This window comes from Pteropus medius, unplaced genomic scaffold (genome assembly GCF_902729225.1).
Source record: "Pteropus medius unplaced genomic scaffold, Ma_sr-lr_union100, whole genome shotgun sequence".
NCBI classification, from domain to species: Eukaryota; Metazoa; Chordata; class Mammalia; order Chiroptera; family Pteropodidae; genus Pteropus; species Pteropus medius.
The window spans coordinates 27,742,731-27,769,329 of record NW_024350319.1 but is presented as its reverse complement, the minus strand read 5'-3'; the positions used below and the strand labels follow the sequence as shown (position 1 = coordinate 27,769,329).

General features: G+C 32.1%; 2 protein-coding genes and 1 pseudogene across 2 annotated transcripts in view; all 3 read right to left on the bottom strand.

Annotated features, from left to right (window-relative positions):
• Positions 1-15,952, bottom strand: part of PTPRQ (protein tyrosine phosphatase receptor type Q) — a 165,476-nt gene extending 149,524 nt beyond the window's left edge. The window contains exons 1-8 of the mRNA XM_039838923.1: positions 15,884-15,952; positions 15,426-15,537; positions 14,550-14,776; positions 12,111-12,180; positions 9,432-9,631; positions 8,074-8,323; positions 6,244-6,372; positions 3,398-3,544 (exon numbers count right to left, since the gene is read on the bottom strand). Of these exons, the coding sequence (XP_039694857.1) occupies positions 3,398-3,544; positions 6,244-6,372; positions 8,074-8,323; positions 9,432-9,631; positions 12,111-12,180; positions 14,550-14,776; positions 15,426-15,537; positions 15,884-15,940 (1,192 nt within the window). The 5' untranslated portion in view covers positions 15,941-15,952. The remainder of the gene's footprint in view (positions 1-3,397; positions 3,545-6,243; positions 6,373-8,073; positions 8,324-9,431; positions 9,632-12,110; positions 12,181-14,549; positions 14,777-15,425; positions 15,538-15,883) is intronic.
• Positions 6,807-6,924, bottom strand: LOC120583527 (uncharacterized; annotated as a pseudogene).
• Positions 15,953-19,537: 3,585 nt separating the features above from the next.
• Positions 19,538-26,599, bottom strand: part of LOC120583380 (fibronectin-like) — a 44,550-nt gene continuing 37,488 nt past the window's right edge. Inside the window, exons 17-19 of the mRNA XM_039838920.1 lie at positions 21,818-21,983; positions 20,482-20,742; positions 19,538-19,855 (exon numbers count right to left, since the gene is read on the bottom strand). Of these exons, the coding sequence (XP_039694854.1) occupies positions 19,557-19,855; positions 20,482-20,742; positions 21,818-21,983 (726 nt within the window). The 3' untranslated portion in view covers positions 19,538-19,556. The remainder of the gene's footprint in view (positions 19,856-20,481; positions 20,743-21,817; positions 21,984-26,599) is intronic.

Here is a 26,599-nt window from a genome sequence, read left to right as displayed (position 1 = left end):
TAACAATAAGTATTGCCCCAATACTAATGCCTAAAATTATGATTCAAGTAAAGATTAAATGTTTCTATATTGTCCTAAAAATGCACCCCAAACTTGTCCAAGAATAACCGTAAATGTATCTCTTTTTATTCTTATAAAAGAAGAAAAAGCTCAGGGCATAAAGGAAATGAAGTAGACAGCATTGTATCTTGTCTTTAGAAAGATACTTGATCCGTTACACCACAAATTCTTATGGGGAAACCAGAGAAGTGTGGATTAGATCAAACTCCTTTAATATTGATTCCAAATTAACTAAAGAAAATCAAACACACAAGGCAATTATTCACGGTTCAGCATCAACGCTGAAGGTGCTGTCGACAGGAACTACCTAAATAATCATTCTCAAGGCAATACATCTATAAATTTTACTAATAAATAAAAAACAGAGTAGGCAATGATTGGTAAAAAATTTTTCAAATGACTTTAACTTTGGAGACAAATGGCATTGGGTAAAGAAAATACATTAAAATAATTTTTGCCATTATGGAGTAAATTAAACTTTGTATGCATTTTGAAAAAAAATTATTGAAAAATAAGTCATTGAGAATCTGGAAAAACACAAAGTTGACAGTCTCTCAGTGATTTCCCTATGAAAGATTTTATTACCATTTACAGAAAGCAGGAAATTGAAATCACTGAAGACAAAAGGCTTCACTTCTATAGTCTACTTATGGGGAAATAAATATGGATTGCAATACTTTTGCTTTTAAGAAATGATGCTAACTCCCTTACAAGATATGTGACACTAGTGATAGAAAAATTACTAGGGGATATTAAAGCAACAAAGTTTTCTTAAGAGTTTTTTAACTCCTATACAAATAATAAGAAAATGCCTTTGTCTATATTATATTCAGTAACTGTCTCATTTTGGGATAGGTAACTCTATGACATTTTGCAACATTGGAGATTATTAAATTACCAGTTTTTTCCAAAATCATCTCCTTTTCATGCCTATGTGAAAAGCTGTTTAGAAAAATATTAAGAGAATGTAGGAATCTTATGAAATATATACAACTGCTAAAACAAACATGATGTTGATTTTTTTTATTATTATAAAAGTAGACTGTGGACCATATATTCTGTGTTGATGAAATCAGCCCCATTATAACATAATATCATATATTATTTTCTATTATTAGAGGTTTTTCAACATTTTTCTATTAATATCTAGAGATTCATTAGAACTCCAGTTGTTTTAAAAGACATTAATTTAAAAGCTTATCCTAATGAATTTTTAAATAGACTATAGTCTACTTTTAAATATGGAAAAGAAAACAAATTGAATAACCGTAATTAGAAAGCAAAGAACCATGTTGTATTAATAAATGAAGAAGAATCATATCAAATTAAAATATCAACTTTAAATGAAAGTACATAGTCCTAATGAGTTACTAGAGTATACTCATATAGTTTAAAGATTTCTATATTACGAAGTTTTAATTAATTGGACCAGGAGTAATTAGTGTGGTCAGAAGTAGAAAGCTCCCTTCACCTCATTTGCCAGAGTAGTCCAGTGAAGCCCTTCCCAAGGCGAGAACTGCATGGAGGAAGGCTGTAATGCAGAGGTAAGAATCATGCCACTCTGCCCTTTGTGAAGCCCACCTGTTGCTAATGAACCCTCCTGAGATCCAACTGGATGTGGTCTATACAGTGAAAAATTCAGGAAGGAAGATAATAAGATGAAACTCAGGATAAATTTTTTAGTATACGGTGCAAATAGAGTCATCTATTCAAAATAATGCATGTGAAATATATTGAATAATGTCCTTAAGTTTTGACCTACTATTTTATGAATTAAAAAATGAAGAAATTTAAAAAGGGAAGTGGATGTTAAAATGATACCTAAAATCAACAATATGGCAATGTGTGCAGCAATGTACTGTCTATATCTCTATTTTTGGCAAATGCTCTAAGCCAAGAATGATGACAATAAAACTATCATCTTAAATTGTGAATTCAAATTAGAAGCAAAAAAATTGGCTCTACTTAAAAAAAGGCAAAAGTTCTGAATTTGTTTAATCGTTTAACATAAAAATAGAATTAGTTCGTCAATTGGGTTGGTTGAGAAAATGCTTCTGAGACTAAACTCAAGGACTCTAGTCTGATGAGGGTGGGGTTGCTCTCCTGTGCTTGACAGCTATCCATAAATCAGAATCAGTCTAGCTTTCTTGGAAATGCTTAACAGTAGTTTTTAGGTGGAGACGGGGCTGGGGCGGGGAGGGGGCGGTGTGCGGGAGGTGGGGCGAGGGGGGGAATTTAAGATCTAATGGTGAAGACAGAAAGCTAAGACTCTTCCGATAGAAACACAAAGAAAAATTTTTAAGATGAAAAAAGACAGAACATTTTGCTTATGAGTATATATCTCTTTCTTAATTGATGTATTACAACTATATACGCATTAGGATTTTTATTTGAAATGATGTAAAATATGATTTTTAAGTTCTTTCAACAGCAAAATATTATCAAGGTTTAATTGTTCTTTGAAGGGGAGAAGTCCAAAATTCCCTAATAACTGCTGCCCTCTAATGGTCAAACACTTGAATGAACTGATTTGATGAATGTATAACCAATCTTCAGTGTGAGCGTGCGCATGCACACATACATATACACGCATGTGTAATTTACAAGTTACTATACATTAGCTATCACACAAGGAAAATCTGGAAACTTTTTCAAGTGTCGATGTGGTTGGAAAAAAAATTACTGTTTTCTTCTCAATAATTATAGTCCATAAATAGAAATGAAGACATTTAGCAAGTTTAGTGTAGGCCAAGAAAATACGTTATAAAATGGTATGGTAACATTTTTTAAACATGGTGGTTAGCATAAAACTGTGATGTTTAATACAAACAAATAAAAATTTTTCTTTAGGAGAAATATTATTTTAATAAATTCAGTATATGCTAGTAAATTTGTATTATTTGTATTTAGATTCCTTACTTGCTTAGCACACCCTTTTGGTTATAAACATATTTTGTTATAGACATTGGGGATTTATAGATTCCCCTGAACATTAGTCTGAAAAAATATACATTCTACTTTAAATAATGTGAGTTAAACAATGTTAAGTGTGTTTGTTTAAGATTCCTTGAGGTTTTGTCAATATTCATTGGAATCTCTAACAGGCATGTAGTGTTTCCTAACCTTGCCTCATCTTTGGTGCCTCTTATGAAGTATGCTGTGGGTTTAGTGTTCTGAGGAATATATGTTCAGAATGTATAAAGCAGTCATCTGATAAGGAAATAACATGACTTAAGTAAATATAAACCAAAGAGCTTTTAATATGTTTAACCAATGTAATAAAATTTCCAAGCAGAGCAAAAGTATCCCATTAACAAACAAAAGGAGATGTTCTTACCTTCCGGAGGAGTGAATATTGAAATATTTGTTTTGGGTCCAATCCCTGCACTGGTTTCAGCCGCAATATACACATCATACATTGTAAATGGTGTTAGGTTAGCGAATGCAAACTTAAGGTCTTTTGTGCTGTTATCCAAAATCCGTCCTGCAAAAATCAAAAGATACTTGTGGATTATTTTCTCATCAATCATGTAATCATTCTCACATTCAAGTATAGAGCCAAGGACAGCAATTAAAGTGTTAACCTAAGCACTAATGTTTGTTATTACAACTTTAAAAGTGAACATATTTAAACATTTAGCTTAGTAGTGATTGATATCAATTTAATGAAAACAACAGAAAGATGAAAATCTTCCGGTGTTTTAAATGACTTTTATTAAATTATAAAGTCCTGTTCAATTACCATGTTATTTTTTACATATTTAAATGGAACACATTAGATTCACCAATATAAAACCAAATACTCAAATTTAGTCAATCAATATGCTAAATATTCTCATTATCTTCTATAAAAGATATGTTTAGAAAGTATTTCTAGTTTACCTTTTGAGCAAAATTCTTTAGTCTATCATCAAAATTCTTTAAATCCTCAACTTTACCACTGAATAGTTCTTTCACCATCTTGCTCTAGCTGAAACTCTAAGAACACTGTTTCTATTCCTCTGCAGCCATCCTGAATGGTGATGGTCTAATTTTCCTGAAGCCCTCAAGTGACTTAGGCCCTCAGGTGTGGTATGTGTTCTCTTTGCTCCTCATTACCCTGTCTTAGACTATTTTAGCTCCCTCTTTATAAAAGCCTGCAGCTTTAAATTTCATGTCATCAGTGACATCCACTAGCTCTCATCATCATAGTGATCTCTAACCCCAGGGTCACTCACCCTTATTCTGGATGGTTTTGTTCCTGGTGCAATATCACTTTCTTTAATGCTACCATCTTAATTAGTGGTGATTTTAATATCCCTAGAGATAATCCTTAAACCATTTTGAGCTCTTCTTAAATAATCTAGTCCTCTACCCTACTTCAATCACTTCCTCATGGTCATAACTTGGACATCACCATTACCAATAATTGCAAATTCTCCATAATCTCAATTTCATTCAACTCTCTCTGACCATTCTTTCCGCTTTCCTGGTCTCTTACTCAAGTACCCTGAACCAACAATTCTTTTAAGTCCATTGGGAGCTCCAATCCATTGATCTTACCACCTCTTTTATTGTATTTTGTTTGCTTCCTCACCAACTGACTTCTACTGTGTGCCTACCCTCAATATTATTGTCTGTCAATTATAATCACTGCCTTACACAAGCCTTCAACTCCCTTGCCCTTCTCTTATTGAAGGGACCTGAGGAAAAACAAAAATCCACTCTGAGTGATATCACTTTATTTATTATCACATCGCAAATGAGCCCTTAATGATGCCTGGTACCTTACTTAATTTCCATAGTTTAATCACTTTCTACTCTTCTAGATGATTATTTTACACTTTCTCTTCCCTCTTCAGACTTCAAAATCTTTCTGCTCTATCATCACTTCCAGTTGACAATCTTGCTTCTCATTCCATTGAAAAAAATAAATCAATCAGAAAAGATCTGCCATAGAGTCTTACCAACATAATTATCTATAACATAAATAACTAGCCTCTGTACCCATATACTCTGCCTTATACCCTGTTACTATGGATGAATCATCTACATTTTAATCTCAAACCAATCCCTACATTGAGCAAAGGATCTCACCCTCTGCCTACACAAAGATATCTTTCCAGTAATTCTTATCTTTCCTATGTCATTATTTTTTGTCCACATTCATAGCAGCCAAAAACATACTTATATATTCCTTCCGAAAATAAACCTGTTAACTCTTTTTATCCGCATCCCCATTCTGCTCCCTTTCATTGCTTCACTTTGCATCAAAACTCAAGTTGTCTGTTACCCACTGTTTCAATGCTCTTCTCCCATTCTCTCTTAAATCCACTCCAGTCAGGCATTTACCCCCATACCCCATCTTAACTGCTCTTGTCAATATTGCTATCAACTTCCAAGTTGTTAACTGTAATCATTACTAAATGCATCATCTTACTTGATTTATCAGACTTACAGATGAAGGAGTACCTTGTCAACATTTAAAAAAATAATACCAGGTAGAAAAGGTATGTCAGTGTACCGCCTTTGTTTCTATGTATGGGGGATGGGAAGAGGTTGGGAGGGAAAGAAAAGACTTTTAGAAACTGAAAATATTTCAGAATTTTAAGAACATAAGTCAATTAAGGATGAAAAATAATGGTTACTCATATATTCATGATAGATTCATAGAAGTTTCAAAATGAATAATTCTTCCAAATAAATGCTAATATGTGAGTTTATGTTATTTCATTACTATTTGAATTTAACTTCTTTCATAGAACTATAAAATCTCAGATTAGAAAAGAATTTTAGATTTTACTTAATTAATTTCCAATTATATAGTGTTTGAATCCCTCAAAATATCTGATAAGCAAATGCCCGAGTCCTGCTTGTTCACAAAGATGTCCTTTATAAATATATTTGCAATAGGAGTGAGCCACGGTCTTCTTATTCAAATATTTGAAGACAGGTATCTCCTCTAACACTTCTTGAGTGGTTCCATCTCATTTTTTAGCCCTCCCTCATCAAATAGGGGACATGGATAGTGTTTTGCCATTCTTATATTTATGGTTTTAAACAAAAAGTTATTACTTTTCAATTATTTGATTCAATTATAGGATCTTTTAAAAAGAGTTTGATACTTAAAGAAATTTGAAACCAGTAACATATTCTGTATACTTCTTACTCCAAAAAGTAAACACAAAATTAATTAAGACTTACCTGATGGTCCATATAATTCGACTCTATAACTAAATTTCCCTGTTAGCATAGTTGGTGGGTCACATGAAATTGAAAAGGACTTTCCTGTAATGTTGCCTGTTATACAGTTTTGTGGTGGTCCTTCAGGCACTAAAATGATTATAGGAAAATGTGAATAAATAATAGATATATACTTAAATCTAAAAAGTACATTATTAAATATACATAAAAAACCATAAAGGCAAAGAGAAAATAAAATATCACACTAATAGTAAAGTTTTTTTTAACTAAAAAAAGAAAGAGTAAAAAAAGAATTTAAATAAAATATGCTGGATCATCAGATGAATTTCTTATTTGCAACAATTAATAGTTTTATTTAATGTTGTATTTTAATTACCCAGTGCATGTTTCATTCATATATAGTTTAGTGTACAGTTACATTGTCCTGAAACATTTGTATGTACACATATACTGCATTCAACAAGGCCTGGGCTTGATAAACACTCTCCTTCTGGTGGACACAAGAAAATAATCGTCTTCAGAATCTACTGGCAATGATCTTTACTTTTTTTTTTTTTTTTTAATGCCTACAGCATCCAGTATTCCTAGGAAGTCTCCTATCCAGTACTAACCAGGCCTGACCCTGCTTAGGTTCCGAGATCAGACGAGCTCAGGTACATTCAGGGTGGCAATGCCGTAGACTGATCTTTACTTTTTGTATCAATACTTGTATTTGGTTCTGAGGGGAAATTTATAATCTATGGTTAGAGATTCTATGTAACATTGGTAACATAAAAAATACTAATAACGTTTTAAAACGGTCTATTTTTCACAGATGTGTTTCTACATTTTACCCCTTGTTTTAATTGAAATGAAACATTACAAATATTTTTTTCAAAACAAATTTCTTGTCTACTAATTTCACTTTGTGTGACCCTTACGAAGTTATTTTTTTTATCGAATAAGAGTAAAGTAAGGTATGGAAGAAGAACAAGCTATGATTCAAAGATGGTTGTTTAAATCGAGAAAAAAATATCAAACTTACATGTCATAAAATGATAAAGGGCGACAGCTATGTCACCAGAAAAAAAATACTGTGCTTGAGTGAAATTATGCTACCAATAATAATTTTCAGCAACCTCAAATATTACCTATCATAATTGAACGTCTGATACTATATATTTAGTATGGTATTATGTCATCATCTACATAAATTTACTTATATACATATCCATAACAGTATAATTAAATATGTAAATACCCATACTTAAAAATATGTACTTTGAATTAATAATAATATCCAATTATACTTTTAATCCTACCACCACCATCATAAGGAATGTACTATCACAATCTCCATTTTTTACATGAGGAAACTGCAGGGCAAAGAGGATACAAGTAGATATCTTTTTTAACTACTGTTTTTCTCTGATATTGAAATGTTAATCACATGATATTTCTGTTGCTTCAGATGTTATCACTTTTGGTAATAGCAATATCAGTGAGAGAAGGGGACAGATGATTACAGAAGATGTAGAAAGGCAGAGATAATTATGAAAAATTGCTGAGATCATGGAATAATAAAAGCTGATCCTAGAATCATGGTTATTAGCTTAAGAATCCTTTCTTTCAAATTTTTCTAATTTTAGGTGCTCATGTTAGTAGTATAAAACAGAACCAAAATTGAATATGCTCCAGATGTGATCTTATTATCTGTCATTGGGGGGAAAATAGTTATTGAAACAGAAGGAACATTTTAACAAAAAGATCTATATCAAAAATAATGAAAGATTATTCTACAAGGAATTTAACTTTTTTTTTTTTTCACACACACAAAACAAGAAACCATACCTGATTCTGGTGTTCTGACAATTGTACTATCAATATAACCTGCTTCAGTTGTAACAGCAGAAACTTCAAATAGATATGTTGTATAAGGTCTCAAATGTGTCACTACAAAACTGATAGGCTCTTTCCACACAGAGCTTATCTTACTGCGTAACAATGTGCTCGATGAGTATGTGGTACGTGATGGAGGTGTAACTCTACTAAGGGTTGGAGAAGGGCTGGTTGTACTCCATAAAAAAGATTCATTATTCTCCTAGTGAATAAAATAAATATCAATGGAGAAAAAAATGTGTTATCACTTAGTGAACATGAGAAGTGTAATTCATTTTTCCTTTTTACTACAAATATTATTCTTAAATTTGTATGTGTATGATTAATACACATTACACATTAACAGATTAATGTATTCAAGTTATGGACAAATTTGCTAGAAATATACCCATTTATGTCTACAGTTTTAAAGCAGAATACATATATTGCATTCTTATATCTTAATCTTTCTTATGAATAGGATTTCAGGTGACCTAAAATAAAGGCAAAACTACAGGAAAATCATTAGTAAGAATTTTTAAAAATTCATGTTAAAAGTGCAAGAGCCAAAGAGATGAACTACTTTCCTATTTGTGAAATTTCAACCATAGATCACTTTCTTACTATTATTATCATTTTTCTCATAAGAACTCAAAAAATAAAGCCAATAGCACATGCATTGTATGTGTGTGTGTGTGTGCATGTGTGTAGGTATGCTTTTTATTTGTATTCGAAATATATCCTAATTTTAAAAAGAAGATTTTGAGACTTCTATAACTTAAAGTATTTGAAACAAAAGGTTTGACTGTTTCTCCATCAATATTATCACAAAGATCATCAACATTATTTTTGGAAAAGCATAATTATATTACTTCTAGGAATTTCCTATCAATTATGAGTAATAACAAATTCTTTACCGAAGATATGCACAACAAAAACAATCTACTTCCATAGACTTAACCTTGATTATTCCCCTCCTCTCCTCTCCCCTCCTATCACATCTTTTTTTTCCAGTGATATCCTATACTTTCCTACTTCAGGGCTTTATAAAGTATCCTTCACCCAGAATGTGCCCCTCTCATAATCCATCTATTTTTACTCCAAGGCCTAGCACAGATGCTACTTCTGTCATGAAATGTTGAATTCTCAAACCCTTCTCTTACTCTACCTCAAATATAGCCAATTGTGTATAACATGATACTATAACCTAATACTAGAGGTAATCAAATAGCTATATTTTGATAAAATATATAATACACAGATGCTGGAAACTCCAAAATATAAGTTTATTCAAAATTTTTTAGCCATAGAAAGTGTACCATGATACTTACATTACATTCTGGCAATTTCCCCATCAAAATGTCCTCTACTCTTATTGAGACATCTTTCACTATTGTCCCACTTCTGGCATGTTTGACGCTAATCTTGAAACCGGTAATTTTGCCATTTGGTTGCCTAGGTAAATACCATATCAGGTTTACTGCTGAATAGTTAAAGGCCTCGACTGTGAGATTCACCACTTTTCCTGGAGCTGGGGAAGTGAGAGAGATTGTTGTCTATATTCATTATACTGTGTAGCAGATCTCTATAGGTTATTTACTACTCATTGCAAGTTTGTACTCTGAATACCATCAGTCTTGTTCCTCCACCACCTTACTCCCTGGTAACTGCCATTTTACTCTCTTCATGAATCTTAATCATCCTTTAAATTTAGTTGTATAAACTATACAAATTTTTATAAGTATGGCTGATATATATACATCAATAACGAATTGCAGACAAGCTGACACATTTATAAATGGGCATTAACAGTCAGGTGTAGAGAAATTTGAATTTATAAGGTAACCAAATTTTTATTAAATTCTAAAGCACGATTTCAAATTATTAAGAAAAGTAGCCTAAAAACATTAACAGATAAAAATTAATTATATCTGTTAAACAACATCTAGTGAAATTAATTACGTCTATTAACATTTCTATTAACTTGCTTTAAATTATTTTTGTCCCAATAAAATGTTTTCCTTTTTTGAATTCACAGTGTCTGAAGACAAATTCTGGCTCTTTTCTGTAGTTGGCAGGTCTTTTCCTATTTTAAATATTCTAGTTTCTACTCCTGGACTTTTATGTAAAATCTCATTATCTCTTGATTCTTATTGAGTGAATTTATCTATTTTGATCCAAGTAAAGGTTTAATAATAAAGTACCACAAAGTTCTGTTAATAAAGTTATTTCGTCTTTCACGTAAGTGTCTTCCAATGCTTTGAGGTTATATATAAACTAGTGACATGCATAAATACACAAGTATGTGAAAGTACCTACTTTTCAAAGTGCACATTCTACAAAGCATACATTTATTGGGTCAGGAAAAAAAAAAAGAATACAGAGACTTCTAAAAGTATTTTCTTGCATTTTTAAGGATTCATCAAGTTAGGAATGAAGATGCAAGAGATATTTCTAATATTGTAAAGCCAAAATAAATTCTATTATTTACCTGAAATAATGCTTCATGAGAAGTTAAAAAGTTGAGTTTTTGTGCTTATAGATGGAATATTAGCTCAATGTGCTATATAATTGATTAACTTGTATACTCTGCCTAAGAGTATTTTTATTCATGAGGAAAGAAATTACTTCTGATTCAACAATAATAAACCCAATTTAGTTACTTCATAGAAATCTTCTTTAAATTTGGGTTTTATGTAGCATAAATAATAAAAAAAGGGATATTCGAGGAAAAAACTGGAAATCACCGATCTAATTACATTTAGGTTTACATTATATGTTTACCCTTTACACTGACAGAGAGAGAGAGAGAGAGAGAAATGAAAAAAGAAAAGAAAAGAAAGGGATTCTGTAATTACATAATTTGCCCAAGAACACACAGCAAATGAGAAACAGTGAGACATCTATTATAGGACGATATTCACTACATTCTACAGTTTCTCTAGTTTTTCTCAATCATGATTTGCCAAGAGAGTTAATATCTCTAGAAATTATGTCGGCAGAAGTATAAAATATATAAAGTTCAAAAAGAAGATCAGTGTAGCTGGAGTAGCTGGAGGAGGAGAGAATAGTAAGAGATGAAGTCAGAGAGGGAAAAGAGCATACAGAGCATTGCATACAGGCCCTGGGAAGGACATAGGATATTATTCTCGGTGATATAGGAGCCATGTTAGGAAGAGAACGGTAACATTGGCACATGTTTCAAAAGATGGTGTAGCCCTTGTGGAGAGAGTAAACTGTAGGCAGGTAAATTGGAAACAAGAAAAATAAGGACACTCAATTGTTGAGGCAAGAAATGATAATGGATTAGAGTGATTAGCAATAAGGGTGAGATTCAGGATATATTTTCATATTGTGCTGGCAGAGTTTGCTGATATATCAGAGTATACTATGAGAGAGAGGAGTTAAGGATGACATCAAGATTTTTCCTCTCCTCCAGAATGGAAATTTCTTTTTTAACTCCAAAAGAATGGAGGTATCTTTAAATTGGTTTGGTAATGATTATGTGTTATGTATAATACAATAACCATTAAAATCCATATTTCCAAAAATCTAATGTCATAAAAATGCTTATGATTTGATGTTAACAGAAAAAAGGTAAGATATAAACATGCATAAATGGCACAAGCCTATTTTCATTATTATATAGTCATATACACATATATTCATGATGGGGGGGGGAAAAGACCAGCCAGAAAAGAAATGTACCAAAATGATAATAGGATTTTTTATGTAACAAGTCAATAAATAATTTTCATTGAATGGTTTTATTTCTGTTTTTTTTTAAAAAGTTTTCTAAGATAACATTTACTGCTTTTATACTCAGAAATAATAATATCTACTTTAATGAATGAATTAACTATCCAAGAAGACTCTAACCATAATTAAATGGACATGCTGTTGAACATTTTATGCATTTTAGCATGAGATTTTTTTTATATCCCTATTTATTTTAAGTGATGAAAACCCTTAACTAAGTAAATTTAGAATAAATGATTTAGGAAAATTACCACTTTCTGCAGTTTGGAAGAGAAATGGGTCACTAAACACTCCAATGCCAGCACTGTTTTCAGCAGCAACCTAGAGTAGATCAAAAGAATTATTAAATTTTACTCTTTAATCTGAAATAATAAATGTGGCTTGTCTTATTATTTGATAAATGATAAAGATACTTTTCCCTCTAATTCCTATAATATTCCTGAAGCATAAGGTACATATGGAGCCATTCCATATTTCCATTCCCATAAGAGTATATTTGCAGTATAGTTTAATTCAAGAGATTTCTCAGATTCCTAATGGAAATATTAATAATAAAGTTTTATACTCTATTAATAATAATAATAAAAGTTACCATTTATGCGCAACTTCTATGCACCAGGAAACCTAGAGATTTTACACATCTCATTTTAGCCACATAATCAAAACATTAAGTATTACTGTCAACATTTTGTAGATGAGAAAACTGGTCGAGAGAGGTCAAGTAACTTGCCTGAAGTCATACAGGAATAAATGGTAGAACCAGAATTCAGTTGAAGTTGGGCTTATTTTTATTTTTAAAGCTCACCCTCTTTCCACTATAGTCACTCTATGCAAGACATTACAACTATTTCTGTAACAAATACAAGACCATATAGATGGTACCTGGCTTTAGAGTCTACAATCTAATCAGACAAAAAAATACTCAGAAAAACAATTTTAAAAATAAGCAAGTCTAATGAAGCATTTAGACTACATATTCTAGAATTTAATAGATTGAAAAATTTTTTTTTTACTTGGATATACTAGTCAAATAGACTAGAATAGGCAAAGAAAAGTGTCATAAATGAGATCACACAACTCTCAAGTTCTTCCAAATGCCGTAACTAGAGTCAGACAACCTTGGTTTAAATTGCAGTGCTACCAATCCCCAGAGGAGTAGCTTTGGTCAATTTACTTAACTATTCTAAGTCACATTCTCCTTTTCTTTGAAATAGGAATAATAATGTATTTATGTCATAGGACTGTTCTGAAGACTAAATGAAATAATACATTAATGTACTTAACTAGATTTTCCTACGATCATGTAGATTTGATACCTACCTACATTTGACGATATCAAATGTACTATGCCAAAAACCCTTTTGAATTCTGCAATGGTTAACATTTATTTGAACAGTGTAAAGGTTACAACAATGATTTATAAAGTGTGGGATGAAAAGAAGAAAAAGAGCTTCTCAATAGGTCTGAAATAAGGGAATTCAAAGGAATAAAATTCAAACTCCAAAAAAATAGATCTAAGCAGAACTAGATTGGTTAAATCACCTTTCTGTCAGGAATAGCCTCTTATATCACATTACAATCTGATCTTTATTTACTACTTTTAATAGCATATTTTAACATATAAGTTAATATGAATATGTGTTTATTGACAGAAAATATCTTTAGTGTCTCATTTTCAGATGTCAGGTAGAAAAAGGTTTCCTACTCTTTAATCCATGTTTTTTGTGATGAAACAGCCATCATAAATCTTTGACTTTGATCTCTGCATCAGTAAAAGTTTGTTTTTACTTTTTTCATTTGGGGGATCCCTACTCTTATTGGTATATGCTCTCCAGTTATTGTATTCTTTGATTCCGCAAACAGGAACATTTCTGATAAGAAAAACCCTCCAGGCAAAATCTCTTTTTTCCCGTAATTTCTTATCATCTAGAAGATCATCTTAGTTATGTATGACCAGATATTTATGCAGCTCTTATAAATTTTATTCTCTATATTCAATTACCAACAAAGCTCAAAGAACATATAGATGTTATGTTGAAAATAGAAAGGAGCTAGAATTAATCTGTATTCTTTACTGTCCCCTAGAAATATCACAGATATCTCTTAACTGTAAACATTTTCATATGGCCTAATTTAGGATTGCTTTTTAAGGTTCTTCTTTATCTAAATTTTAAATAAGGCATTATTTTTGCATACTGAACATTGTAAAAGACTAAACACAAACACACAGTAAATGTTTAGGAAATATTTGTTGAGTGGAACTAAACTGAATTCACTGCTCTTTTAGAAACTGGCTCATCAGAGGCTCTCTTCCCATTATCCAAAATTTTGATAACACATACAAATACAACAGGATTAAGAGAAAAATAATGAAACAATTTTTAATAAAAAAGTATTATATTTTCACTTATGAAGCCTAAATTATTTCTTTTAAACTTGATTTATTCTTTGAAAAAAAATCACTGACCTTTTTTAAATAGATAAATTACACAAATGCATATAAAAATAAAAAGTGATTATATTTGTTCATTTTAAAAGCCCAGATGAGCATGGAGGCCATGACTCAGATAATCATTATTCAGTCATTTGCTGTGTTCAGCTGTAAAGGCTTGACCAGGTGAGAAATGCTCCTTCACTTTTAAAATGAATGAAATATTTTAATACTAAATTATTGTTAACATAATAATTACCTTGATTTCATACGTTGTTCCAGGATTAAGATTAGTAAGAAGAACTTCCAGACTATCTGGCTTTGCTCTAACTTGTGTATATACTGCTTGCATCCATGGACAAACTTCCTTATATTTCACAATGTAAGAGATAATCCTTCCATTTGGATTAGGTGGTGTATTCCAAGACAGAAGAATCCCAGCCGATCCAACTCTTTCTCCAGCTAGGAAGACTGGAGGCCCTGGTTCTATTTAAAAATAAAAAACAAAATGTATTTTCACAATCATAGGTAAGAAAGATGTTTACAAATTTAGGCTTTTGAAGTTCCTAAAGACTAATGGTCTCTTAAATGTGAGTTTATCTTCCCTAGAACCTTGCTACCAAAAGAAAAGTAAAAAGATTAAATGCTTTGGGGAATACCAAAAACATTCTTTTATAAGAATGTAAAAAATGGAATGCTATTTACTACTACATGCCAAATATACTTTTGATGCCAGATCATTTACAAAAGAAACTTACTTGTGCCAGGCTTAAACACAAAAAATTAAGAATACAAGAAACAGTCTTACAAACTGAATAATTATTCCCAGGCAGGCATAGTGAGTTTATTTTCATGACTCTGTGATATTTAGATATCACCATTAACAGTCTCTGATCCATTTCACAAAAAAGTATAGAGTTGTTACCTTTACTATTTGAAAGTAAAAGAAGCTAAAGAATGAGTAAAATGCAAGTTTTAAATAGATCACTTTCTTAAGTTTCCATTTTGCTTTAATTACTAAATTCTTTTTATGCATATAATGCACATATTGCTAATATAAGTATTTCCATCCAATATATTTATACCAGCTTCAAATACTTCATTTAAAAAAAGGTAATTATAAACATATACGCACTGGTTACATTTGTTGTCACTGTTCTACTAACAGGTGAGCTGTATGTTGTCGCAGAAAAGGAAGAGATGGTTACGTTGTACCTCGTACCAGGAATAGCATTGGAGACATCAACCTAGAACACCAAAAACAAATAGTTGCATTAAAACTCTTCCTGGAAAGCAAGGAAGCTAAAATAATAAATCTATCACAGTCAAAAAATAATAATAAAGTTACTTTACAACCCTGCATTATTTAAAATATCACAAGTTCCATATTGTGGTAAAATATAAATTTGTTCTATCACATAACTTTTTACCGAATAACATAATAGAAACTTAAAAAACATGCTGTGTTATCAAAGACTAAATCAGTATTTCTATCTTTGCTAATTCTTTGTCACAAGAAACAACTATTTAAGACTCTTAAGAAATCTATAGCCCATTGCTTAGCCTTGGTTTTTAAGAGTGTATATAAAATACCTGTGTCTCTGAAGTCCCAATAAAAACTAAAAGAAAAATGATAAGAAAATCCATCATTATTACATTTTTCAGGCAGTGGAATCACATTGATGGCTCTAGAGAGAAATGTAGCCTGCATTAATGATTTAGAGACAGATCTTCCTGGCAAGTACACAATTAATGAGCCTGGATGACTCAATAGCTCTGCCCTTTCTTCGTTAAACTATTCATGAACCCTTGGATGGCTGGCTGTAGGTTCAGGGTAGACTTAAAAAAATAAAAGGCATAGACGTTGCTAAGGTAACAGTCCACCAATGCTGAAACTTACACTCATCAATTTGGCATCAGTGTTTTTGTGTTCATCTTAGGCTTCTAAAAACTCTCAAAGGAGTAAGTTTTCACGGTGGATGAGTTTCATAAAGAACTTTCCTATTAGGGCCAAATATAAATACGAGTTGGCTCAGCAAGTATGATAATGAAAACTATACCTGATACTCTCCACCTCCAAGATCTTTGATAGTAACAAAGCCACTGTCAGGAACCAGACCCACATGAAACCCTTCCACATGTCCAGAGGGCAGGCTCCAGTGCAGAGAGAAGGAATGTGCGGAAATATTGAAGACTCTAAGTTTCTCGGGTTTTTCCGGTTCTGATATTGAAAAAGAGAGGTTTGAAATCAACTTATTCTCCTAAAACTTCAAAGAAAAAGTGAAAATCAATAGCCTTATAAGGGTCAGGTTTCAAACTAGTCACATTATTAGAAAGCACTGAATCCTTTAAATTATCTCTAGCCATATGGAGGCGTTAAGCATGTATATCTTGATAATAGATAGTTTTTAAGTATAACTATCAGTAGTAATATATCAAGTTATGTATCTATTTCTGGGATATGCCTTACCTACTAAAATTTGTTGGTTGACCAGATTGTTTTTTAAAGCTTAGGCTCTAATAGAAAAATTGAATTGTTTTAAAGCAAAATAAGTAAGAACTATTTATCCAATTATCTGGATATTTATTAAACAGAGAATAATTGAAAAAAATATGCCAGATTTTTTAATGAGTGATCAATTTTGATTAAAAAAAAGTTAGTTGTTTCTTCTAAAGGAAAGCTAAGTTTTCATGTAGGAAAGGAAATATGATAGTTTTTAAACAATAAGTCTTAATTGTCCTAGCCATTTCGATCATATTTTTCCACCTTTGCTTCCACTGTTTCCAAAGTTTAGTTTATGCTGCCTATATCTCCTTGAAGGGAGTTTTCTATATAAAGTTCTTCTGATTGCTTGCCAATGAGCCAGGTTTTCATTCTGCCTTATCTTTAGAGTAAATTCCAGACAAACAATATATGAGAGGGAGAGAGATTTTGAAGCCAAGCATGTGAAAAATATACCTGATAGAGACCTAACCTAACACCGTTTCCCGCCCCCAAAAAGTCTGGAATTAATAATTTAACTCCATTTATCATTTTAAAGCCCCTCTACCAGAGTTGGTTTGAAATGGGTATAATTTTTAAAATATATATTTCCTAACAAAACCGATAAGGATAAATTGCATAAAATAAAAATCTTAACATTACAAGTCAATTTCTCTTTTTGAGGGGTGGGGGAAGATGCTTTACTTTTTCTTTTTTTTTCCTTTTTAAAATTTATTATTTATTTATTTATTTATTTATTTATTTATTTATTTATTTATTTATTTTTATGGTGACATTGGTTAACGAAATCCGATGTTTCAGCTATATACTTTAACAGTAAGGCATATATATATTTACATTGTGTGTCCACCTCCGATAGTTAGATTTCTTTCTGTCACCACATATTTGACCCCTTTACTCCATCTGCCTCCCCACTCCTCCTCCACTCCCTACCCTCTGGTAACCATTGGTCTATAGTCTATGTCCATGAGTCTCTGTTTGTCCTGTTCATTTGTTGTTTTTAGGCTTATATCCCACATATAAGTGATATCATGTGATTTTCAACTTTTTCTGTCTGGTTTATTTCACTTAGCATGATTATCTCAAGGTCTATCCATGTTGTCGCAAATGGCAGGAAGATACTTTTCAATGACTTTTCTTTATCTTCTTTGAAAAGTTCCTTTAATGCTTATGGTGCTTCCCTAGTACCTTAAACTAATATTGATCAATTAATTTCCACCATGACATTCTCAAAGTTACAATCATTCTCTCAGCATCATGTCCAAACTGTCCATGTAGTGAGCACTGCAGTTTTATAATAACTCTTTAGATAAATTTTAAATCCAAGATAAAAGATCAGAAAAACACCCAGGTTGTGATGGTACAATTACTTTGTTGTACACAGTTGCTGGCATTTGTCCTGGAACATTCTGCACACAGACCTATGTCTCGGTATTCTGAAGCTTGAGAGAAAAGAGCTTGATCCACCTCACTAGCCCACATTAAAACAGAGAGAAGTCTAACATGACAAAAGTCCAGCCAACTACTACTCACACTTACTGATTTATATGAGGGCTAATACTGGTTCTTCAAGGGTCTCAGAAAGTAACTAATATCCATGAAGTCTTAGGAAATAAACTAGAAAAGGACCTCGGACAAGACTTTGGAAGAAAAAGGAAGATCAGCAAAGTGGAGGTCTGCTTACTGAGATGGTGGTGAGATAGGATGTAGTTTCCTAGACTGTAGTTTAAGATTACACACTGGAGAATTCTTGGCTAAGAATGAAGTGTATCTCACCAAGAGGAGGAAGAATATATTTGTCTGGAAATTTGCCAATCTGATCAAGAGGGAAGGCCTGAAAACTTCAAGACAGTTTGGTAAAGACCTTTCAAAGCAGACTGGATAGAAGCCCTGGAATTAGAATTTAACATAACTGAAAAAAGCCAGCCTGAATTTTAGGGATCGTATAAGAAAGAGGAACAGTCTAATGAACATTCAGGCTATAATAAAGATTTTAGATTTTATTCTCCTTGAATGCAATGGAAAGCCTTAAATTTTAAGCGGGGAAGCAATCTGAATTTTTTTTTTTTTTAAGATTACTCTTGAATGGCATTGAATGGTACATGATTTGGAGAGAGGTAAAAATGGCAGTGAGAGGCCATTTAGTGGGATATTGCAGAGAAGAGTGAGAGGGCAGAGAAGAGTGAGGCCTGCACTCAGAAAAAGGTAGTGGAGGTGGAGCAATGCTTAAGTTGTTGTGGATGAGTGCAGCTTTCTGGATATGAGAAGGAAGATTCAATTAAGTGAAAGTAGACCCTATAATAAATATATGATTAGTACTCCATAGAATTTAGTCTCTCATAGGGTAAGAAAATATGAAACAAAAATATTACTTTCAACCTAATTGTTACTAAACAATAAAATCTAGAGAGGATATGTTTGGAGTTTTAAGAGAAAAGAATGTCACATTGTATTCAGTTTAATCAGGGCTAGCAAAAGGAATTCTGGACTTAGGTAATATTTTAGACCAGACTTTCGTAAAAATTAATCTTCAGAACCTTAAATCCTTAGAATTTAGTAGATGTCTTGTGATCAAACCACTTTATCAAATAATTCATTTTTTAAGTTAAATAGTTTTCTTCATTGCAGGATATCTCAGGGTATGAAATATGCTTAAATATGTCTTTTGTGATTCTCTAAAGTATCACTGTCCAATAAAAATATAATATGAGCCACATTAAAAATATAAAGAGAAACATGCAAAATTAATTTTAATAGTATATTTTATTTAACCCAATATATCAAAAACATCATTTCACATATAATTGATATAGAATTAGTAATAAGATGGTTATTTTTTTCATACCATCTTTGCAACCCCATATGTTTTTCACATTTAAAGCACATTTGAATTTGAACTAGCGACATTTCAAGGCTCAATAGTCGCATGTTGCTAATCTTACATATTGGATGGCATACTCTAAAGCATCTCTCAAGTTTTCCCGTTGGCATTTCAGTAAACTTACCTAAACTACATTTTGAAGGGCTGAGTGAAAACAGAAATATGATCCCACGATCGGTGTCTATAAAGGGAAACAGCTTAAAAGAATTGGAAGTACCTCAAAAACAAAATCCTGATATGAACTATGGCACATTAACCTTTGAGAAAGAGAGTAGGAAGAGATTCAAAATGGAAAAGGCAGCTACACAGAGAGATCCTCCTGACTATACACAAAGTGAGACTAAACTGTTACGTAACTCGTAATATTCACAAAAAATTGTCCTAATCTATCATAATAGTTTCAAGAAAACAAAAGCCTATGAAGGACAACTTTTTAAAAGTTTCATTGCCATTAGTATTAACTTTTATTTATACTCCCTATGTACCAACACTATGTATGATAAGCTTTTAATATCACATTTAAATCCTTCCATAATTAAACCATAGGTTGGGCATAATATATACTATGACTGATGAGATACTCATGCATTAGACATGCAAAATAATATAAGCCAACTCTTACTAAGTTTATACTATATTATACACTGTGCTAAGCACTTTCATTGTTTATGAAGCAGTCATAACATTTCATAAGTATATATTATAATTATTGCCACTTTAAAATGAGAAAACTGAAATTTTATCTTGAACAGTACAAAATGTAATACAGATATGAATTTTTAAAAATATCAAAAATAATTTGTATACCTGCAATAACTGTGATAAATGTTCCAGATCCTTCAACATTGCCTCTTACTCTATTTACTGTGATGTTATATATTCCACCAGGAGTCAGATCTGTAAGTGTGTACTCAGTCATCATTCCCCAAATAAGATATTCTTTTGCAAATGTTCTGTTTGATATATAAATCTTGTAATGAGTGAAGCTGGTCTCTGTTGGATTCCACATTAAATTCACAGAAGAAGTATTCACGGCTTTTAATGTTAAGCCACATATACTAGAGGGTTCTATTGAAAAGGTAAATTATATGTAAATAAAAATTGCACATATATATAAAAATAAAGCAAACATGAAAAATGTAATTTGAACATTTATGTAATAAACCTTAAGTTTATTCATGTCTAGTGTCCTATATGTTCAGCTCTGCAAATAGAGAAATAGATACATATATATGGGTTTTAATTTAAGTGGCACATTAATATCCTCCCTACTTCCCAAATATCTTTCCTTAACCAATCACAAATCACTTCCAATGGTCATTTCTTTAGATCTGTGTCTCTTGAATACTTTTAACCAGAAGTATCCTTATATGATATAATCACAGATTTGGTAGCTACCATCTAGCAGTTACCCAATTTTGGATGAAGATGAAACAGAATAACTTAGAGAGGGAGCAAGGGCCAGAAATAAGAGTGCTTTCATGTGTGGTTTTTTTGGTTACATCAAAGTTTTTAGCAGTCCTACATCATTACAGAACTGCTGATTTTAATCTACTCATCAATGGAAATCACGTTTCTTGCATTATTGGTCTCCACTGAGATGAGATCCTGTAGATCTCACAAACTTTCACAAGAATTGTTGGTTACAAATACTATTACTACACCTAATCCCAAAACCTTATGGAACTGATTTATAATGAATTTACAAACATTGATGAAAAGAAGATAGAAGTTCTCTTCATCAAAACCACACTTCAGTAGAAAATAAATTGTGCTTATATTATTATGGAATATTATATATATTTGTATATATACACATGCATATATACGCATGTATATTGTATATAAGTGATACAATATATCTATAAATATATATATGTATCCATACATGTTGTATATGTGTGTCTACACATAAGCATGTATGTATAGATTTCAAAAACTGTGTAGTTTCCAAAACATTTAGCCATATACAACTTTTTAAGTTCATATATTTTTGAGTTCTTTTAATCATATTTTTATGATCATCATTTTTCCTTTATTATCAAGCTTTGTGTTTTAAAATAGCTTTATTTATAGTGAGCCAAAGTACTTTCGATTCTCACAAAACTATAAAGCAAAGAATTCATTTAAAATATATCCTTACTTGTAGTCACTTTTTTCATTACAGATACACTGTAATCTTTGCTTCTAACTGTCTTCACATGAAACACGTAGTCCACACCCGGGGTCAAATTCTTTACTTTCGCTTTGTTGCCATAAACAATTACTTTGAATAGCTTTTCCTTTCGAGATGTCATATAATAAGATATCTAGAAACAGATAGAGATAAATTTATGTTTTTCATGGTTTAAAGAGGATTTACTGAGCACCAGCTTAGTACTAGTCACATTCACACAAATTGCTACTGCAAGTTAGGGGCTGTGATCATTTCTATCTTCACCAAGAAGTAATATGAGACTAGCTGAGATTGAAGGGCAGTGATGTTCAAATAGTAATACGTGTAATGAATGAACTTAAAAGTTTACTCACTAAAAGACCAGTAGTCCCAAATTATTTTTTAAATTTCATTTACATATGTTCTGATTTATATGTGTATATGTAGTATAATAGATACACTACGTAATAAGTGAGACTTTTCTTGTTGGTCACTTAAAAGCAAAAAGCATTATGAAGTTTTATACCTACTCTCTCAACTCCTTGTAAGCAGAAGATAGGAGGAAGAAAAAGCACAACCCATTGAAGTCCCGAATTTCTGGCCATTTGGGAATAAATACCATGACTTTTCCTGGATCCCCAAGAGGTGTGAAGTAGGGTTTCTGCTCACACCCCACACTATAGTTAAATGAAGAGGGCCCCATGTGTATCACCACCATAAATTGAGGGTGCTTGCTAAAGAGAATAATGTCTCCTAGATGGCCATGTACTTAGGCAGACTTTTTGCTCATGTGTCTGATTGATCAAGGAAAAAGGAAATTGGAAAGAGAGAGAAAGTAAAGAGCGGTAGAGCAATTTGTTCACCCACTTTTGACGTGACAAAGATACTAGAGTCTCCCATGGGTTAACTATGACTACAGTCAGGCTTGAACCATCTTACCAAGACCCCGCCCAAGAAGCCTGGCCTCTGTGCAAACAGACCTTGCCAGCGGAAAGCAGTAGGATATAATGCCAGAGGGAAGAGCTGAGAAGAGTTAAAAAAAAAGTTTGAGCCACAGCTGATCCATCATGTCAAGGAAGTAGGCAGTGAGGATAACCCCCAGAGACCTCTAGAGAACTCATGTGTGTGCCTCAGGAAAGAGCCAGTATTTGGAGGACAGTTAAACAGATGTCATTGGAAGTCAGTCAGTGGTAGTCAGGGGAGTAGAAAAAAACAGCAAGAAAAAGAACAAAAATAGACAGCTGAAATAGAGAAGACACTTCAATGTTTTGTAAATGAATGAATGATAAATGTCACACTCCATACAAGCCCATCTTTCATCATAACCTGGGCCAATCAATTATTCATTAAGGCTTTGAGAATTGGCATTGCCTTTAGAAATTTTCAACGAAGTAACCTCATAGTTCCTTTTTTTTTTTTATTCATTAAAGGCTACTTATAAGTCTTTACTGTTCTTCACTCTATATTTTGTTCGTAAAATAGAAAGTATGCCTAGAAAGTAATCACATTAATTTTATAAATTATTTCAACTGTATTATACTTTAAAAACGTTAGGTGGTAGGAGTCAAATTTTCTAGGTAGACATGTTTATCGCTGTCTTATGGGAAGAGTGTTTTGTTACTGAAGGAAGATAATCATGAGGTCTAGAAACATAACATTGTTTATTGATTTATAAGGTGTCATTGACAATTACTTTGCTTGTCTGTCATATGGAAAGATAGGAGGAGTGAAGAGAATGCTGAGATCTTCTGGACCGAAAAAGGATGGTAAGAGAAAGTACCATATAACAGAAGAACATAATCTTAATAGAATGCTAAATTCAGACATACAAAAAGTCTTATTAAGGCACTAATGAAGGAGCAGAAGAAGAAGAAATTGTCTGCAATAATCTAATGATGAAAATATGTAAATTTGAAAAATAGAGGTTTGTTTGTATACCAAAGTAGGTAGACTACACACGCCTGATAGAAACCAATGGAACAAAACTTAATTCATGCTTTATTTCTACTTTTAAAGCATAGTTTGAAGACTCGAGATGATTAATTTTAAATGATTAGAAAGATGATCCCAATTATGCAAGAATACTTTGCTAAGCAACCAGGATACTGTTGCTTAATTCATTAAAATTTAACAGATAATCTCATTGGTTGAGTAAGACTAGGATAACTGTTAGTAATATAATATAGTTAATAAAAATAATCTGAATCCTAAATATTAATACGATTTCCTAAAATAAGCTTTGTTTAATAACAGATAATTTATAGTCTCTGAAAGAAATTGGTTCATATATATACAGCAAAAAAGTAATCCTATTGTCATATACTTTATATGGCAACACATAATTATTTGGCCTCACTTAACTCCAAGGAAAGATCATTCCTTTAGGCATTTGCCTTGAAATATGTGAATTAGGACAGATAGACAAGGATTAAAAAATGTGGATCTTTTACAATTAACATTAAAAGTGCTTAGCTTTTTCACTAAAGAATACTTATGCTGAATATAGAAGTGAATTGAATCATTCTAGAAGGATAGAATTTTTCATGAATCATTTATTATTCAAGATGTCCCTATCATTGAATGACATTTACAAATAACAAATAGAATGCTTACATCTGACTTTGTGAACTTGCTAGCATAGAATATCCTCTCCTCTTTTCCATGAGTCCAAATTCTACCCATCACTAAAAGTTCATCTTAAGTTTCATCCTTTCCTGATATATTCAGTATTGATGTCTTCTTCCATTATCACTCCAATCATATATGGGAACACTTATGTAAAATTTTATTTATTCATCAAATATTTATAGAGCATCTATTACAGGGCAAATATTATTCCATGAACTAAGGATATTATAGTAAATAAAACAGAAAAGGCTTCTGATTATAGGGAAGTTACATTCGAGTGGTGGTACCTAACGACAAACTCAGTAAAGAAATAAACCAGATAAATCAGCGGCAACATAAATGAATAGAAAGAGCAGTTTTATTTAGATTTGGTAATCAGGGAAGGAGATGATATTTGAGCTGAGAACTAAATGATTGGAAAAAGTCAACCAAAACTGAAGGCAAGATACCCATGCAAAATGAATGTCAAGCACAAAAACCGTATAATGTGATGTGCTTAAGGAACAGAAAGAGTCAAATATGTTCTCAACATAGTGACTGAGAGGTAGGATAGTTAGATGAAGGTCCAATTGGTAAAGTGTTAGAGACCATGGCAAGGAGTTTAAATTTTATTTGAAGAGCAATGGAAATCTATGGAGGGTGTTAAACCAATGAGAGACACAACATTTTTAATAGCTCTTTCTCTGGCTCTTATGTGGAAAGTATATTGTAAAGAAATCAATGATGGAAGAGACCAGTTAGGAGGTAAGAGTTTATTATCTGTCCCCTAGGCTGCAGGTCTCAGTAAAAAATAATAGTACCTAGGACAAATATGGTACAGAAGTAGAAGTGGTAGAACTAGCTGATGGATTGAGGGATGAAGGAATAGGAAGAACTGATGATAATTGAGCAAGTGATTGCAGGACAGTATCCTTTCTTGAGATGGGAGATACTGGAAGGAGTAGGGGCTGGGTCACAAGGGACAGGTAGAGCCTTTTAAGCCATGGTAAGGGATCTTTTAAGCACAGGAATGATATATCTCTCTACTTTTAAGAAAGAGCATTCTGATTTCTATGTGGCAAGGAAGAGGTTAAAGAGAGATACGCATTAAAATTTAGCTTCCTTGATTGTGAAATGTGAACCATGAAAACTAAAAAAAAAATGAAAAGCAGTAATTCAATCATTAATTCATCAGAATATTTATTGAATCCTGCTATATGTCAGCTACTGATCTCAGTAATGGTACCAAATGGTAATCAAAGCAGACAAAAGGCCTGTCCTCACAAAATTTACATGACAGAACAGTTACCAAACACAAAATCTCATTGAATTCTCTCAACGATTCTACAGAATAACAATAATTTTCACTGACAGATGAGAAAATAGGACCAATGAGTATAAAAACTTCCCAAAGTTCTCACAAGAGGTGAAATTGGGATTCAAAGGAAGAAATTCCAGGACCTTGATCCTTCTATTCAACCATTCTGCCTACCACACCTTGTAAAATCACAGGAAAACTGGACACAGGCATATATATCAAAGTTGTATCATATTAGAAAACTAGCACATGAGATCTGGAAGATAAAACCCATGGACAAATGAAAAGAAAGTGCTGCTTTATTCAGTATATATGATAACTTCGGAAGTCTACCCCTAAGGAGAACTAAAACATCTCCCAAGGAACTGGTTAGCACATGCACATCAACAAGGGCAATAAAAGACAACATATTGAAAGTAACACAGAAAAGAAGTTTCATAAAAGCTTTGTGCAAGAAAATGTTATTCTCTGATGATGGAATAGAGAAGGCTTCAAGAAAGAAGATTTGAGCTGGGCACCGATGGGCCAATTTTTGCCATTCTTCCCCCTGATCCTTAAATCCAGATGACAACAGTCACTCTCTGTAACTATACAGTCCAATATGACAGCCCCTTGTCACATGTGGCTACTGAGAATTTCAAATGTGTCTAGTCTCAATTGGGATTAAAACAGATATCAGATTTTGAAGAGTTAGTAGGAAAAATAACGTAAAATATTTCAATAATACTTGTTTGCATATTTTGAATATGTTGGGATAAATAAAATATACTACTAAAATTAGTTTCCCTTCCTTTTTTTTTTTTTTTACTATTTAACCGTTTCTATTAGAAAATTTGAAATTATGC